We start from the raw sequence: 17,383 nt of genomic DNA on the forward strand, positions 1-17,383 counted from the left end.
GGCTTCTATGGCAGCCCATAGAACCGCTTGCGGGAAAGTTGTGCAATTTGGCACACTGATAGAGGACAGTCTGACCTGTCACCATAGCAAATTTGGAGTCTCCAACTCAATCCCTCTAGCGCCACCAACTGTCCAAAGTTGCACTCATGTTTATGCTAATAACTTTTGAACCACATGGCCTATCAACAAAATTCTTTTTTCCTCTGATTCCTGGGCTCAAGACGATTCGACTGCACGTCATTTTCCGTCATGGAAATTTTTCCGCCATTTTGAATTTTCTGAAAAACCTACTTTTTCGAACTCCTCCTAGGCCGTTACTCCGATTTTCACAAAAATTTAATCAGATCATCTACAGACAATGCCGACAAAAAGTTATGGAATTCAAGTTGATTCGTCAAACTGTTTTCGATAAACCCACGAACAAATTTTACGTAGCGCTTGCGAAAACAGACTAAGGCTGTATCTCCGCAACGCTTTATCGGATTCAGACCAAACTTGGTACAGCTCATCACAAGCATGACCTGAGGCAACATGCAGCGTTTCTGTGCAGTGACACCTACTGGTCCCGGAGATATGAAAAATGTATGTTTTTGCTTATAACTTCTGAATGGTTTGTCCAAAAATCATAAAAGTGGTCTCGTTAGATTCAGGGTTAGAATTGATATCCAATTTTCCCAGATCAGCCATTTTGAATTATGTGCTAAAATGCTGTATTTTATGAAAGCATGAACGTATCGTTACGAAACTCAGTATGGGTCATCAGCACGATGCCCTGAAGGAGCGTGAGAAGTTTCGAACCAGCGCCACCTAGTGGTCAAAAGTTATAACAAAATTTACAAAAAGGCTAATAACTTTTGAATACATCTGGCTATTGAAATGCCACTGGTCTTAATAGATTAATTGGGTCACGCCGAGAACATAGATACCAAGTTTTCCTTATTTGGCCGAACTTCCTGTCCGCCATCTTGATTTTCATTCAAAACCTACTTTTTCGAACTCCTCCTAAACCGTATATCCGATTTTCACCAAAATCGAATCGTATCATCTCCAGACGGTGCCGACTAAAAGTTATGGATTTCGTGTCGATAGACAAAACCGTTTTCGTATAGCGCAGCAGCAAATTTGAGGCATGATACCAAAAAGACTATTCAGGCTTTATCTCTGCAATGCCTTGACATATTGACGCCAAACTTTTCTCATTGTTGCAGTTGGTCTGACACGTCTTGTCATCTTGTTCTGCTTGGCCCCGATAATTGCTGCTTGCAGTTATATTTCATCTTACAATCAGAAAATGCCATACAGACTCACAAAGCAATGTGTATATATTAAGAATGTTTATTCCAAAATTAGTACTTGATACATAAATAATAATTTCATCATATGGACTTACTAGACAATCAGAACTTCAATCATGCTTTCTCTGATTAATCACCGATTCCAAAAATTACAATATAATTTTTTTTTTCATACATGAGTTGTGCAAAGAAAATATACACTAGAAAGCAATTGTACACTGACACAAAATATATAACAATTCATCTGAAGGCATCACACAATTCCAAGAATTCAGTGAGAGATTAAGGCCATTTGTACAGTTATTTTCCTGTTATTATCTTTTTTTTTTACTCAAAACACTAACAATAACAAAAGACCTGGTGAATCTCTTGTAAAACTGTACATGCAAACATAGTGCACGTAATATTTAGATATGAATAGCATACAATATAATATTTGGATATCTTCAGTAAACAAATTTCATGTGAGTCGAGTCACACATTTAAAAACACTCCGATGATGCTTGCCAAGCTGACATCCACTCGCTCACACACACACACACACACACACACACACACACACACACACACACACACACACACACACACACACACACACACACACACACACACACACACACACACACACACACACACACACACACACACTCCCTCACCCACACACACACACACACACAGGTGCATACTTACAGGTGAATGGGCTTACCAAAGTGGCAGCTGCCGTGGAACCAGCAATGCAGAGAGGAACTAAACTGAGGGCAAGTAAAGGAATGTTGAGAGCCAACATTCCCAGAAGAGAGATATTATCGTCAACTAAATCCCAAGGTTGAAGTGCTGCTTTTTCACACATGCATCATTCTTCAACTGTCACACTGTGCAGTTCATGCTCACCAAAGTCAAGACGAATTTGTTCCTCAATGATCTTAAATCTTTTGATTTGAAGCGTTACGCTTACCTGATGGAAAGTAGGTTTGTAGACAAATATAAATTGAGCCCACTTTCTTTATGAGTGAGTTGAAGGAAAAGCAGTCTACAAAGTATTTTTATAATAATATTATAAAATGATTAGAACACCAAACTAGCTTCACTTTTTTCAGCCAATTTTGCAATTATGTTTAAGGTGAAATTTAATGATTATATTAAGTCAGTAATTAAGCGTACCAATAATTGACATACTTTTTGTTTTTATTTTGTGACTTTTGTTTCATAATTTCAAACCTAAAATAAATTTATTTGGCAAATGTTATTTTTTTGTACAATATTTTAGAATTTTTTTAAATAACATCCATCATACATTTGCTCAGTATGTTTGGCACCAGTGTTTTAAAATATGTTTTGCAGCTACTTTATGTGTAATATTTCAATATTGCGTGACAAAGCAGCACAACTGGGGAAAAAATCCTGAATTCCAGAACAAAAGTTAAAAAGAGAATGTTCCCCCTCAACATGAGGCTGTTACCCAAAATAGTTCACTAGTGTGTGATGAAAAAATTTGTTGCTACATACTAGAAGATTCACATTTACTATATGTGAACGTTTTAGAACAAAAAAATGTTGTTTCAGTATTTTGCAATGGTAATAATCAAGAAAAAAAATGAACTCTGCTAAATGTTGATGTGATGTTTTTGGACTATTTAGATGAAGACATTAAATGATTATTTTCCTGATACTAGCAGCACGTTTCTAAAATAATGGGATCAAAAATATTTCTAGACAATACTTTTGTAAATTAGGTGTATAATTCTGCATCTTATCAGGTTTCAACACTTTATTATTCACAATGAAATCCAAAAAGGATTTCGAAATTCGCTTTGTGCTTTTCTCATACTATCTTTGGGCAAATCTACTAGGTACTTATTAAATATGATGAATGAATCTACATGTTATTGGAAAAACATTACACAGCATCACCAAATCAACAGAAAATGACAAAACATCCATCCAAAGTTTTAAGACAAAAAATAATAATGGCATCTGTGTTTTTGACCACTGGGCTCTTATTTGAGAGCAGCTGCTCAGATATAAATGTAATGACGCACGTTGCTATGAGGTTTATTATGCACAATGAGGTGCCCGTCAAAAAAAAACAAAAAACAAAAGAGAGAAGAAGAATAGAAAGTGAGTGAGAGAAAGAGAGAGAACAAGAAAAGGCCAAATAACATGAACGTTGCACGACATGCATCGCATGCCTGAGCACACCATTTCCATGCAAGAAATGTGGTTTTCCGCGACGACACCAGCCGCTGCGACCTGACGAGCTTGGCAAAGATAACATGCTGCGAGGATCATGTTGAAGATATACACTTATAAAAGTTAGATCCAACAGTAAGAAAATCATTAACATGTAAACATTGAGTGAGAGCTCAGAGAAGAAAGAAGAGGAAGAGATACGAAATTACAGAATAAGTCTAAGTCTTCAAATTTATGTACAACAGTACACTTGAGACTGGTGATTTGTTAGCCTTTTCCCAGTCTGAGGAAGAGGAAGCTGCTCTGCTGTTCTGAGACATGGCGCAACATCGTCAGCTCATTTTATAGTCATTCCTTCATACACCTTCTTTTCATGACGAGCCAGAAACGTGACGTTCATGCTATAACATGGCTCTCAGAGAACAAGCTAGCCAGGCATTGAGAGACAGAGAGAGAAACTGAGAGACATCCTGACAGAGAATGCCTTTAATGGAAGTAAACCTGTCCTCAGAACCCTGTCGAAGCATGGTGTCCATCTACAGCCCCCATAGTGCAAAGAGAAAGGGACAGAAAAAGCTGAGGAAACTTTCACCTCACTGAGTGATTCAGAGATAGATACTGAGATACTGCAAGGCTCGCTCCTGGGCCCATTTCAGATCTGAGTTTGCAGCGGGTGTCCTGGCGGTGTGTACGGAGGGGGAGCGGGAGATGGCTTGATGCCTCTGGTCCTCATATAGGATAGGAACTGGTCTGGGATCTCAGCAAGAACGTCTTTGGCCAGGCGGGCCATGCTGAGGATGTGATTCCCAGTGCGATCGATGTAGTCTCTGAATGGAACAAACTGCAAAAGCAAAAAGGACATTCAAATCAACATTTGATGTTCACAGACTGTTATTTAGTGTTGTGTAGAAAGATATGTTTTTTTTTAAAGATAATTCTAATTAGATAATTAGAATTCTAATAATTCTGAAAATGTTCCCTCCCGTCTGTACAGACGGGTCACTGATTTCTTTTTTGGTTGGGAAAAAACTGGAAAGAGCTAAATGAAGTTTCTTCAAAATGATTTAGAAGAATTTAGAATTATTGATAAAGAGTTGGCCTGAAATTACCAGCCCAGTCTCACAACTGTGTTTGGTAAAGATCCCTGCACATGACATGTGAGGGAAAAAAAAGTATATTGTGGCCACAAATTAACAATTTGTTCCCATGACTTACTAATTCGTCAGCACATGTGACTAATTTGTTCCCTCGTTTCAAGTAAATTGTGTGCACGATATAATAATTAATTCCCTCGATTTACGAAATCATGGACACATTGTACTAATTAGTTCCCTTAGTTAAATCAAAATGAGGGAACAAATTAGTTAAATGTGGATATGATTTAGTAAACCGAGGGAAATTAATTATTATATTGTGTGCACAATTTACTTAAAATGAGGGAACAAATTAGTGCAATGTGGCTATGATTTACTAAAACGAGGGAACGAATTCTTAATTCGTGGCCACACACACACACATATGTACTGTATATATGTCCGCATGTCATGTGTAGCGGGCCATATTTTGGCTATGTATTTCTTGTCCATACAGTATGGATTACAGTGATTGCTCTTCAGCATGTTCAAATATAATATGTTACCATTCTTAATTCAACAATATAGTAGGTAAGCTAATGTTATTTAAAACAAAACAAAGCCACATAACACATTAACATAATTCAACACCCGTGTCAAAACAGTAAAAAAGCTAACATATGATACAGTACATTGCACGTCAGCACGCTAACATATTGTATTCAACATGTCTGTTAGCAGTATACAAACATACAAGATATAATGGCAAAAATAATGGGGAAACAGACCAAATGTGGGGAATGTTACAAAATACATTTCCACGTAGAGTAGAGTAGATTTTATGGTATAAACACACGCTTTATGTTGACTTTCATCAGGTGAAAATAATCTGAAGCAGGTCTTGCCTTCATCTGCATTTCTGTGAGAATTTGCAAAGCTGAAAAGAGCGATTAACCTGAAATGAGGGCACAGCCATCAAATGCTCAGCATGCCAATCAACTCAAAACGCCTTTGAGACTGAGAGCCAAATTATCCTAAGAGATACGGATGTTTCTGAGAGCACTACACAGCCGATTAGTTAAGAAAAAATGGGCTTTTAAGTACGTGCTGGCCGCCGGGAAGCCAGATCCACTGGAATGTGTGTGTATGCGAGAGCACATCTAATTGGACAAGCCTCCCTAGCCACCTATGATAGTCGATCATGCACACCGCCTGTTAACATATTCCTAACAAGCATGGGGCGACCCAGGAACATAATGATGACTGCCTCGGCTATAAGAGGAGAGGGAGGAGCACGGAAAGCATTAAGAAATAAGATTTTGAGAGAGACCGAGAGAGCTCTGTTCTTAATTATAAAAAGCCAGCAGAGTTCAGTCAGAACACAGAATGGCTAATGTATGTGTGTTTTATGTATGATGGGACATAATTTGCATGGTTTTAAAACCTGGAAATTCATCAACTTACATGATCTATGTTTGTAGACCTGGATAAATTCACAACATATGTTATCCACCATGTAAAAGAAAAATTTGAGCATTAGCAATTTAGCATTAAATATGCAAAGCGGTGGGGCCCCAGGACCAGGATTTGAAAACCACTGTCTTAAGGCTTTTTCACACCAAAAACAATAAATATAAAGATATGGTAACACTTTATTTTAAGGTGACGTAGTTACACATTACTACATGTACTTACTATACTGTAGTAATAACAGTACATTATGCATTATTACAATTAACTAACCCTAAACCGAACCCTAACCTTAACTCTGCAGTAAGTACATGTAGTTAATTAATATTATGCAGTACTTATTTGAATAAGTACGATGTGTCTACGTCACCTTAAAATAAAGTGTTACCGATAATTATATTAGCATCCGCACAATAAAGTTCTGTGTTACTACATATATGTGACCCTGGATCACAAAACCAGTCACAAGTAGCACGGGTATATTTGTGGCAATAGCCAACAATACATTGAATGGGTCAAAATTATCGATTTTCCTTTTATGCCAAAAATCATTAGGATAGTAAGTAAAGATCATGTTCCATGAAGATATTTTGTAAATTTCCTACCGTAAATATATTAAACATTTATTTTTGTGAGTGAATGCAGCACAAATGCGAACATAAACAGACAACTTTAAAGGTGATTTTCTCAATGTTTCGTTTTTTTTTTTGCACCCTCAGATTCCAGATTTTCAAATAGTTGTATCCTATCCTAACAAACCATACATCAATGGAAAGCTTATTTATTCAGCATTCAGATGATGTATAAATCTCAGTTTCAAAAAATTTGTGGTCCAGGGTCACATATTTACTATAGTAATAACAGTAAATTATGTAAGCTTCTCCGCTTCGCGTCGGGGTCCCGTTCAGCCTGTCGGGATTGTTATTCGCTATAACAACCGCCTCGCTATACATTATCCCGCTTATTACATGGCTACCTACAAAATAAATAAATAATTTGACAAAAATTATTGATTTAAAAAGGAGTTTGATTTAAAAACGATTGTAATGATTCCACTAAAGAAAATAGTCCTTTCCGCGTCCATAGCAACGCTCTGTTTTTCATGGCAACGGTGTGTTATACTTCGCATTCTACATTGGAATTCAACCAAGCCATGTAATAAACATAATTATAAGTAACTAACCCTAAACCTAACTCTATAGTACATACATATAGTTAATTAATATTACTCAGTACTTATTTGAGTAAGTACAATGTAACTACGTCACAAAATAAAGTGTAACCGGTAATTATATTAGCATCCACACATTAAAGTTCTGTGTTTATTAAAATAATCGGAGTAAATTATTCTTCTGTTAAAAGCGTAATTCACCGATGACAAAATGGGCTTTCAATAAACTTGGCTTCCTATGTGGCAAAACATGTTTGAAATCGGTGCTACCTGACTAGAAAATACAGAGAAAGAGTAGTCTTCAAAGAGTAAACGTTTAGTGGGAGTCGGTTATTTTCAGATTCCAGTGAAGGATCCAGCTTGTTGTAGGCAGTTGCGAAAGGCTGCAAAGAATCGTAACTATGGAGAAAACGCCTCGACTGAAAATCTGAAAGTGGATGACCACAATTCAAGCTGGTTGACCACAAACACAGTGTTTAAACCTTCTGCCCAAAGTCCCAAAGCAAAACGCTGTTGAGTACCAGTATAGATGGATGTTGCATTGTTCAAAGAGTAGACAAAGTGCAATACAATTTTCAGTGATAAACCTACTTTTTTCAATAACTGTTTTATTAATAACCCTCTGTTGATCTGACAGTCCATGCGCGAGAATACAAAAATGCGGAAGTACAATGTGTAATTTTTTACAAAAGCCCTGGAGCGGTCAAAGTCTGTGTTTTGCTGACAAACAAATGAAGAAAGAAACACGGAGAACGAGTAAACGTGATTAATTTACATATACCGACATAAGAGGGCGTGGAAAATCTGGGAACTTACACATTAAGTCATATAATTAATAAACAGAAAATTGTAGTATATTAATTGTAATTAGCCCTTGCCCTTTTTTGTAATGTCCCTTTATTAATGATGATGGCTTAATGCTTGAAATACTTGTTATTATACCTGTACGATGTCTCTCTCAGCATATCTGCCCCTCGATGAGATTCTGACTTCATCCCCATCCAACTCGATCATGGCTGAGGACACAGACGACACATAAGAAACACGCATGACCGGAGACATGGAAACGGGAGTTAGCTGTGTGTTTGAGTGCCCGTGATTGTGTGTGTTTTGAGTATTTTAGTCTTGTTTCATTACTACTAAACCCATCTGCATTACTGTCACTGTCACATTACATGCTCATTTACTCTGCTGTAGTACACAATCCTTTTATCCACTCAAGCTCAAGACCTGAGCATCACTATAAAGCAAACAGCACATCTAGAGGGTAAGGGGATGTGTTGTATAGATAAAAATAGCTGAATATAAAAACGAGAATACAAAGAAAATAGGTAACTCTTTAGTTTAGGGTCCAATTCTCACTATTAACTAGTTGCTTAATATGATTGAATATTACTAGGATATTGGCTGTTTATTAGTACTTATAAAGCACATATTAATGCCTTATTCATGATCATATTCTACATCCCTTAAAGGGATAGTTCAGGATTTTAGACATGAATCTCTATAGCTTCCCCATAAGCAGTGTGGTGCATTGACCATGACTTACCCCCGACAGCGTCCTGTGAGCCGAGCTCCGGTCCAGTTTTGGTCAAGATGAAATTAGTCCGGCAAGTTTGCTGGGGTCACGGCAATAAAGCTTTTTTCTTCTCAAATCAATATGTGTTCAAAAGAGTGATATATTTGCAGCACAAAACCGCTGTCTATGGAGAGGTCAGACCTCGTAATGGCTTGGCACTATTTTCTCCCCCGTCATATCACTGCGCGCTGCCGCTACCTACAGCCAGCTGGGAGCCGCGCACGTGTCACTTTGTTTACAGCTCGTAAAGAGAACGATAACATGTCTGACTACAGCAGCGACGATGACAACATTGACTTCGACACACAGCCAAAAGGATATCTTTACGAACCTGAATACACAGATGACGAGTTACGCCAGATGGAGTTAGAAAGGACAGAAAGAGAGAGGATGGACAGAGAAGTTGAACAAGTTGAAGCTGGAGCTTGTACAAACTGATCGCTCTTGGTGAGTAGCTATGTTAGCTCGTTCGTGTAGCTGTTCTGAGCACGTAAACACTGCTGTAAACACTGCCGAACAACTGAAAAAGTGGTGTGCGCCTGCGCAGCTCGCAGCTGGCTGTAGGTAGCGGCAGCGCGCAGTGATATGACGGGGGAGAAAATAGTGCCAAGCCATTACGAGGTCTGACCTCTCCATAGACAACGTTTTAGTGACGCAAATATATCACTCTTTTGAACACATATTGATTTGAGAAGAAAAAAGCTTTATTGCCGTGACCCCAGCAAACTTGCCGGACTAATTTCATCTTGACCAAAACTGGACCGGAGCTCGGCTCACAGGACGCTGTCGGGGGTAAGCCATGGTCAATGCACCACACTGCTTATGGGGAAGCTATAGAGATTCATGTCTAAAATCCTGAACTATCCCTTTAATCCTTCCCAATACCTAAACTTAACAACTACCTTACTGACTATTAATAAGCAGTAATTAGGAGTTTATTGAGGCAAAAGTCAGTTAATAGTGAGAATTGGACCGTAATCTAAAGTGTGACCAGAAAATACAAGCAACATTAAATCTATAAGAGGGGTCTAAATAACACTAACCAACTTAATAAATAAATAAATAAAAGCATCCTTTTCTTACCGTCAAACTCGGCTGGTCCCACTCCAACAATAATAATTGACATGGGAAGACATGCAGCCTGGAATGAAGAAGAAGAAATTACAAGAAAAGCAGATAAAATAAGAATTTACCATGACTAATAATCCTTTTTTTTTTAATCCCCCCCAAAATCTCAGTCTGTTAATATGAGAAGCTTAATTTAATGACTTATTAACTACCTGTCATGATATTGACCTACACTGAAATAAGTGCCTTTTTATAATGGTTTAATCGAAAATAGTGGGTTCTGGATTAATTAGTTTTGTTCAGTTTGTCTAAAAGCAAATAACACTCCCCATAGAAAAAAAGAAAAGATAAAGAAAAGAAAGAAACAATTTTGTTTAAATAGTATTTTTGCTTCTGAAAATTCCTTCTTTGTTTTATGGTAAAATTAAAAATTATATTACTGACCTACATTAAGTGACATTTTTGCTTGTGAATGTATGTATGGTCTTTATAATAAATAATTACTTTATATGAATGTTTTTGTCTTTGAAAATATTTTAATTAAGATTAAATCAAAATGTAAGGTTTGAAGCAAACCACAAATATAATTTGAGAAAAAATAATAATGCAGTTATTGTCTTTTTTCAGTGTAGAACATGTCAGATATCTAATAAATAGTGGCATATTAAATAGTGCTGTATTTACCTATGAATATATTTATTTTATAGTGTTTCAATTGTTATTTAAATATTAGAATATTTAGAATATAATATATTTAAAACGGTACAAATACATGCATTTTTTTGACTTCATCAAAATAAATATTCATGGTCCAAATACAATCCGCAAATCCTTTTTAAGTTCAATCAATATAGTAAAAATTGCACTACAGAACATTTATTTTAAGAGTGGAATTTTTAAGTTGATCGAGAGCTAAAGACTTGTGTAGTAGACCGAATACCCACATTAACAATGGACTCTTTTGTCTGGGCCATATCTGATATCACTCCATCCGTGATGATGAGCAGGATGAAGTACTGGGATCCGTCCTTTACTGAGGCAGCGTATCTGCACGAAAGAGCACATTGTTACATTCATTAAACATCTCATTACTGGGGGATATGCAGCCAAAGCCTCTGGATTGTAATATTATTTCGCTGTATTACTACATTGCAGTCTGGCATCCCAATTATTTCCATCAGCTTATGAGGTAAATAATGCACTCAGAAGCAGTAATATCGAGACACAAGCAAATATATTCTACACAGTTAATTTGTCTGTGACAAAAAAAACAACCTTTTAACTAACTAATCTTTTTTTTACATTTTTTTACAACTTTGGCTGTCCAACTGTATACACGTTACATACATTTACAATCACGTTTACTAAAAAGGTCTTATGGTTTATCAGGTCTCTCTCTCTTCTCCCTGCTCTGACAGTTGACACACTTTCCTAGCATCCTTCAACTCTGTGATTTGTGCTTCAAGCTCTGGTGAAATATCATACAGACTTCAGTGTGAGGAGAAAGGATGAAATGGCCTCGTCAAATGTTTACCAGCCCCTTCTTTCTCAGATCGGCTTCGGTGGATTAAAGCTTTGAAAACGTACTGTCCCATTGAGGATTTAGAATGTGATGTATGCTTAAAACATTTCTTCGCCTGTCACTGAAAATGTGTGCCGATTTAAAAAATCCTCTTGAGGACACACTGGCATTTCGTGAAACACACATAACCGGAAACTATGAGCTGAATTCCTTTTTTTAATCAAATGTACGTTACCATTACAACCAAAGTTCCAGAAATAAACAACATCAGAAACACAAAATTGGGGTTACAGTGAAAAATTAATGAATATTAATATAATATGTTCTTTCATTTGCGTATGCTGTCACAAAGATTCAAACTATTTTAACCAGTCCTTAGAATTTTTTCTTAATTTCCAAATTAGCTAAATTTAATTTATCTAAACAGTCATTGTCTTGGTTTGAATCATATTTAAAAGGCCGCGAACAATGTGTTATAATTAATAATGTGATATCCACCCTTCTCGAAATTGAAACAGGGATCCCTCAGGGCACTGTCTTGGGACCTATACTTTTCAGTCGTTACATTAATGATTTGCCAGATGTATGTCCAGATACAGGTCTACACATTTAAAATAATGTTAGTCTGTATTTTTATTTTTAACTAAAAGCCCTGCTAGAGACAAGTGTTGTGAATTAGCTTTAGCTAAAAACACTATGATACATACATCAGATGACTGTTTAAGTTTCTCTATGTTTTTTGTATCTGTCCCTATCTAAATAAACTTTAATAATAAAATGTGATATTTAACTGAAGTCACTTATTATTATGGTTGAATTGGATCATCGAAGATCAGCAGCAAAGACATTGGTTAATAAAGTGAGATTAAATACATAAAGTGTATGATTTGACATTTAATTAATGCAGGTTTGCGTAATATTCTGAGTTTGCATTTCACAGTATTTTCCCCATTTTGTGGAATACTGAATGTTTTTGTGCAAGTGTGAAGAGTAAATGCCTGTTCACATTTAGTCTAGAACTACAATAAGCATCATGTTCACACAGCATACACAACACCTCTGCACTTACTCATGATTCCTCTCAACATGGGGACAAGAGAGGTATTAGTCAATAAAAACAAAGTAACTTGCGTTACACGAAAAAGTAACTCAAAAAAGTAATCTGATTACGTAACTTATGTTACTTGTAATATGTAACCCCCAACAGTATTGTTTCCCAATACTCTGAATACAATGTCAAAATGTTGAATTGTTGGCATTTGTTGCCACAGTTTGAACCAGCCTTAATAAGTTTAAGATTTTGCAATTATTTTTCAATTTCTCAGTAACAAAAATGAGCACAGTGGAAAACCCAGGCAAGCAGCGCATTAGCTTTAAAAGAACAATTTAAAAGCAGTTTATTATTAAACTGCGTGGGCGCGACCTACGGCAAATACACACAGAGAGATAAGAGTGGTGCAGTGTGACAGATCTGTCTTCAGCATAGATGAGTGGACACCGCAGTGACTGTGTGTGTTTGGAACACAGGGGTGATAATGACTTGATGGACTGTCCTTTACTTCACATCCTCAGAAAATCCATGAAATGGACATATAATTAGAAACACAGTGTGAGGATGTGTCAGTCCACTGAATGTTGGCTCCCTTTAAATCATTAATTAGTGTGGATTTAACATGGGATTTGTGAGCATAGAGGTCTGAAGTGCAATAACAGCACATAATGAGTTTTAGAAACATGTTCAAGTGTAAAAACAACCGCAAAATGTTGTAATAAATAAGAACTAATTTATCAATATCATAACACCTGTATGAAAGTGTTGAGTATGACTGTCTCACAGGGATATATCAGGTAACACGCACACAGCTACCCAAATGCATAAATTAATTAGTTTCAGAACTGATTCAGAAATAATAATTTTGGCCGCAAAATTGCGCAACAGCGATTGTTCACTTTTAAGCAGCCTTGATTCTAGATTGTTTAAAAAAAATAATACAAAATGGGGTAACACTAGTTAACACAAATTTTTTTACCATTACCATGACTTTGTTGGGAGATGTTTTCAGTAAACAAATGAAATTAACAAAGGAAATTAAATACATAGATGTATATATATGTATATATTTTAATTTAACTATTAAGAACCTTTCTTTTCGCATTGTAAATTTAGATTCAGTCCATATGTTAATATTGTTCGCCCCTAAAAAAAACGTTCTGTTTGTGCTGGAACCACACTTTTTATGATACCTGAACATTTCACTGTGATCTTTTTAATAACTAATATTTTGCAGCCAAGTATATCTTAAAGGAATGAAAATTCTGTCATTCCGTACTTACTTATTATTTCCATAATTAGTATTTCCATTACTGCTTGATATCTATATTGATATTCACTGAATATCTTGACATTCATTCTAGAGACATGTCCGATTTGTTAACGAAACGCTCTTTTGAGTCAGATTTTCAAAAAAGTGATTGATCCAAAATTACAAAATGATATAGTGGGGGAAATTGTGCCTCAACCATTTGCATTTCCATACCAAACAAAATAAAAGATCAATATTATCTTGACGACAAAGTGTTGATTCTCTGAGGAAAGAGCTAGTGGTGAATGCCTTGCTCTCTCAATTTATAGTACACTGTAGCAGGCATTGTTATTATGTGGATGCTGAAATGAGCTTAGACACTTTGCACCGCAATTGGAGCATAATGAATCCAGTCTTTTATTGCTGCTGATAGAGATGTAGAGGCTCAGGTTCTTGCAGCCACACAAGATGTTAACAACATAATTTAAATATTTTATTCTGACCTCTAACAGTGTGAAATACTAAGTAAAGAATCTCTGGACATAGACATAGAGCTTGGACTTTAGGAACATGATAACATGAACTGTTCAAATTCTCCCCATAACAACTCATTTTTAATAGGACATGGAGATTTCAAAATAAATGTATTAATATTTCTAAAATTATTATTTTTATTCTACTTCTCGGTTCAGCGTTTGGACAGTGCACATTTATTGATTTCTGAGTACACCTTTCTGAATACACCTCTGTTAGTTACAATGACCTATAATTTCAAATATATATTGTAAAATTATCAGTTAAGAAACAAAAAAGCTAAATATTACTGTTATTCTGCTTTTTAAAACCCATTCAGAAATCATGGGGATAATTGTGATTATTTTATATTGAGTTTTATACATACTTTACTCAACTCACATAATTTACTCAATACATAATTTACCACATAATATTTTCATAATTTCTCTTGGTTTTATAACAATGCCAATATAAAAGTTGATTAATTCATTTTGAAAACAGCATGTTGTTTTTATATTATAATGTTTTTGTTTTTTCACTTACGTAACGTGAGTGTAAGGTGAGCACAACAAAGGAGAAATCAGAATCAAAGGGCCAGATTTACTAACAGATTGTGCCAGCGCAAACCCTCTTTTGGCGTTAAAAAACTACTGTCGGGATTTACTAAAGACATGCAACGAAAAATTTTGCGCTGAAAGGGCGTGGACACAGTTATTTTTGCCGCTGACCTTATTGCATATGCATTTGTAGGAGTTTCCCTTTCAGGCGCAAAATTTATGGGAGGAGAGTATTTAAATGAATCACGCAAGGTGATTTACTAAGGTTTTCGCTCGTCAATGTACTGGTGTTTGTGCCATTATTCACTGTGACGGAGCCGGCCGCGATGGAGACACAGACGGAGCCGAGCAGACACCGAGCCAGGGTGACACTGCAGGTTCAGGGTGCTGACGGCTCATGGGGGCGAGGCGGAGGCGGGGATCCGGAAGACCGCAGTGGAGCCAGTGCGACGGAGGTCCGCGGTGGAGTCGGAGAGAAGGTGGAGCCCGGTGGAGCTGAAGGGATGGAGGGGAGATGTGTAACCAGCAGACCAGAATTCCACGGTGGAGCCAGGGTGATGTCTGACCAAGGCGGAGATGGTGGGACGAGGGTACCTGGTGGAGCTGGTGGGATTACAGACCATGATGGAGCTGAGGGAGCATTAAGCCAAGTCGAAACCGATGGGTCGGAGGACTGAGGTGGCTCTGTGGATGGAGGCGGAGATGGGGAATCATCACACCCAGGAAAAACTGGGGACTGGAAGACCCAAGGCGAATCCGGCACACTTCAGGGGCCAAACTGTGGATGAGCTGAGGGACTGCCAGGAACCAGAGGAGGAAGAGCTGATGAACAGATTAGACTTGGTAGAGGAGGTGGGAGAGGGAGGCTGGGAGGAACCAGCGGGGTCTGGAGAGACACGGGTATTAAGTCCAGTATGTTCCCAGTGGCCATGTTCAGCACATTCACAGTGGTGGGAGTGTGGGCAGGACTTCCTGAGTCCTCAAGCTCCATTAACTCGGCTCAGTTTGGCTTACTGGCTCGTTCTCTGTGGCAGGCACTGGCTCCGTGTCTGCGGTGGAGATCTCCTGTTGTTTTGTAGGGCGGGGCGAATGCTGACTGGGCTCTGGTTCCGGGATCTACATAGAGCGAGCGGTTGGGATAGAGTGTTAGGCATGCCAACTCCAAAAAATCCCTGGTGTGCGACTCCAGGGAGCGGCCCCTCTGCTCCAGACACAATAACTGGTCAGCGGGAAGGTCCATGTTGACAGAGGGGTGAGAAAAAAAAAAGACAAACACCGCAAAAATAACTTCTGTTTTGGTCTGATCTTTTGTCATGTAACGTGAGTGTAAGGAGCGCACGACGAAGGAGAAATCTGATTCAAAGACTTAAAGGTGCAATAGGTGGACTTGGGAATGCTAACTTTAGCCTGCTAGCATTGAAAGCAAACGATCCTACCCTCCCTGCAAATCACTGTCCAAAGCCACGCCTCCTCAAAAACAGAGACAACGTTATTGGATTACATTATATGTCATTCACCGTTGAGAAAACTTTACAGGACAGTGAGGGGAGAAACAGAAGCGCTTGCTTGCATACACAAGTAAGTAATTGTGAAATCATTCCCATTCAGAAGAGGACATGTTGAAATAAAGAAAAGAATGCGCTGTATTTCAGATTTATTCATATGCGATTTCAGGACAAAGCGGCAACACAGTAACACATCTGCATAGGGCAAAGTCAGCGGTATATAGAACTGTACTGCCAAACCTGAAATGTAGATACTTCCCACTTCTTGTCGTTTCAGAAGGAAAGTTAGGTTGTTTGCCAGCCATTCTCTGTCTGTCTGCATAGTGTACGTGAAACGTGCCGACGACGTATAATGTCTGTGTGAACAGGCTACGCAGTGGTATGCAAACACATGTTGAACGACAGGGAACACATAGTGTCGTTTCATTCGGACCAAATGAAATGATTGAGAATGGAACAGAAAACTAGTTCACAGGAACACAATGCGTAATCCTTACAAAATGATTATTAATACATAATATATCTAAATATAGCTCCCTTTATATTTTAGGAAAGGTCTCGAATTAGGGGATTATCATATTTGGGGGTTCATGGCATCAAAAAGTTTAAAAACTCAAAATACAATTCGAAAATATGTTAACCCTCCATCTTTTATATTCCTATTGCGTACTTCAAATTCCAGATCTAATTTTCAGGCCATTGTGCCACATTTATGATAGCCATTTAATGTTTTCCTCTCATCATTTGGCTGATGATACAGACCAGGGATGATCTTATTTGGGACAGCATAAGATCAAATCTTGTTGTTTTACCTCTGCAAGTCTAACTCCGCGGCTCATTTAAAGTGATTTAAAGGTCATATATCACACCTCGGAGGCCATTTCGGATAGGATTATCTCTGTGTAAATGTGACACACTTTGTTTGGATGATGCACCTGGGGGTTAATGCACATTTTGAGAATATTTGGCTGTTGTCATTCTCTGAACATGTGCAAAATCTGCATTGTTGCAGGTTGTTGTTTGCTTGCCTCATTACAGCAATAGAAGAATCATTCAGCTGTGGTTTATACCAGTGTTTCTAGCCATCTATCACAGGTTTAATGTTCACCATATACAAAATGAGGACAGTTTTCC

The 17,383-nt window shown here is 37.5% G+C and overlaps 1 protein-coding gene across 1 annotated transcript in view; it reads right to left on the bottom strand.

Annotated features, from left to right (window-relative positions):
• Window positions 1-2,175: 2,175 nt before the first annotated feature.
• LOC307156856 (copine-8) overlaps window positions 2,176-17,383 on the bottom strand; it is a 121,803-nt gene continuing 106,595 nt past the window's right edge. Inside the window, exons 17-20 of the mRNA XM_079868540.1 lie at window positions 10,791-10,893; window positions 9,862-9,919; window positions 8,142-8,215; window positions 2,176-4,326 (exon numbers count right to left, since the gene is read on the bottom strand). Of these exons, the coding sequence (XP_079724666.1) occupies window positions 4,138-4,326; window positions 8,142-8,215; window positions 9,862-9,919; window positions 10,791-10,893 (424 nt within the window). The 3' untranslated portion in view covers window positions 2,176-4,137. The remainder of the gene's footprint in view (window positions 4,327-8,141; window positions 8,216-9,861; window positions 9,920-10,790; window positions 10,894-17,383) is intronic.

Source organism: Squalius cephalus (assembly GCF_949319135.1).
Source record: "Squalius cephalus genome assembly, chromosome: 4".
Classification (NCBI taxonomy): Eukaryota; Metazoa; Chordata; class Actinopteri; order Cypriniformes; family Leuciscidae; genus Squalius; species Squalius cephalus.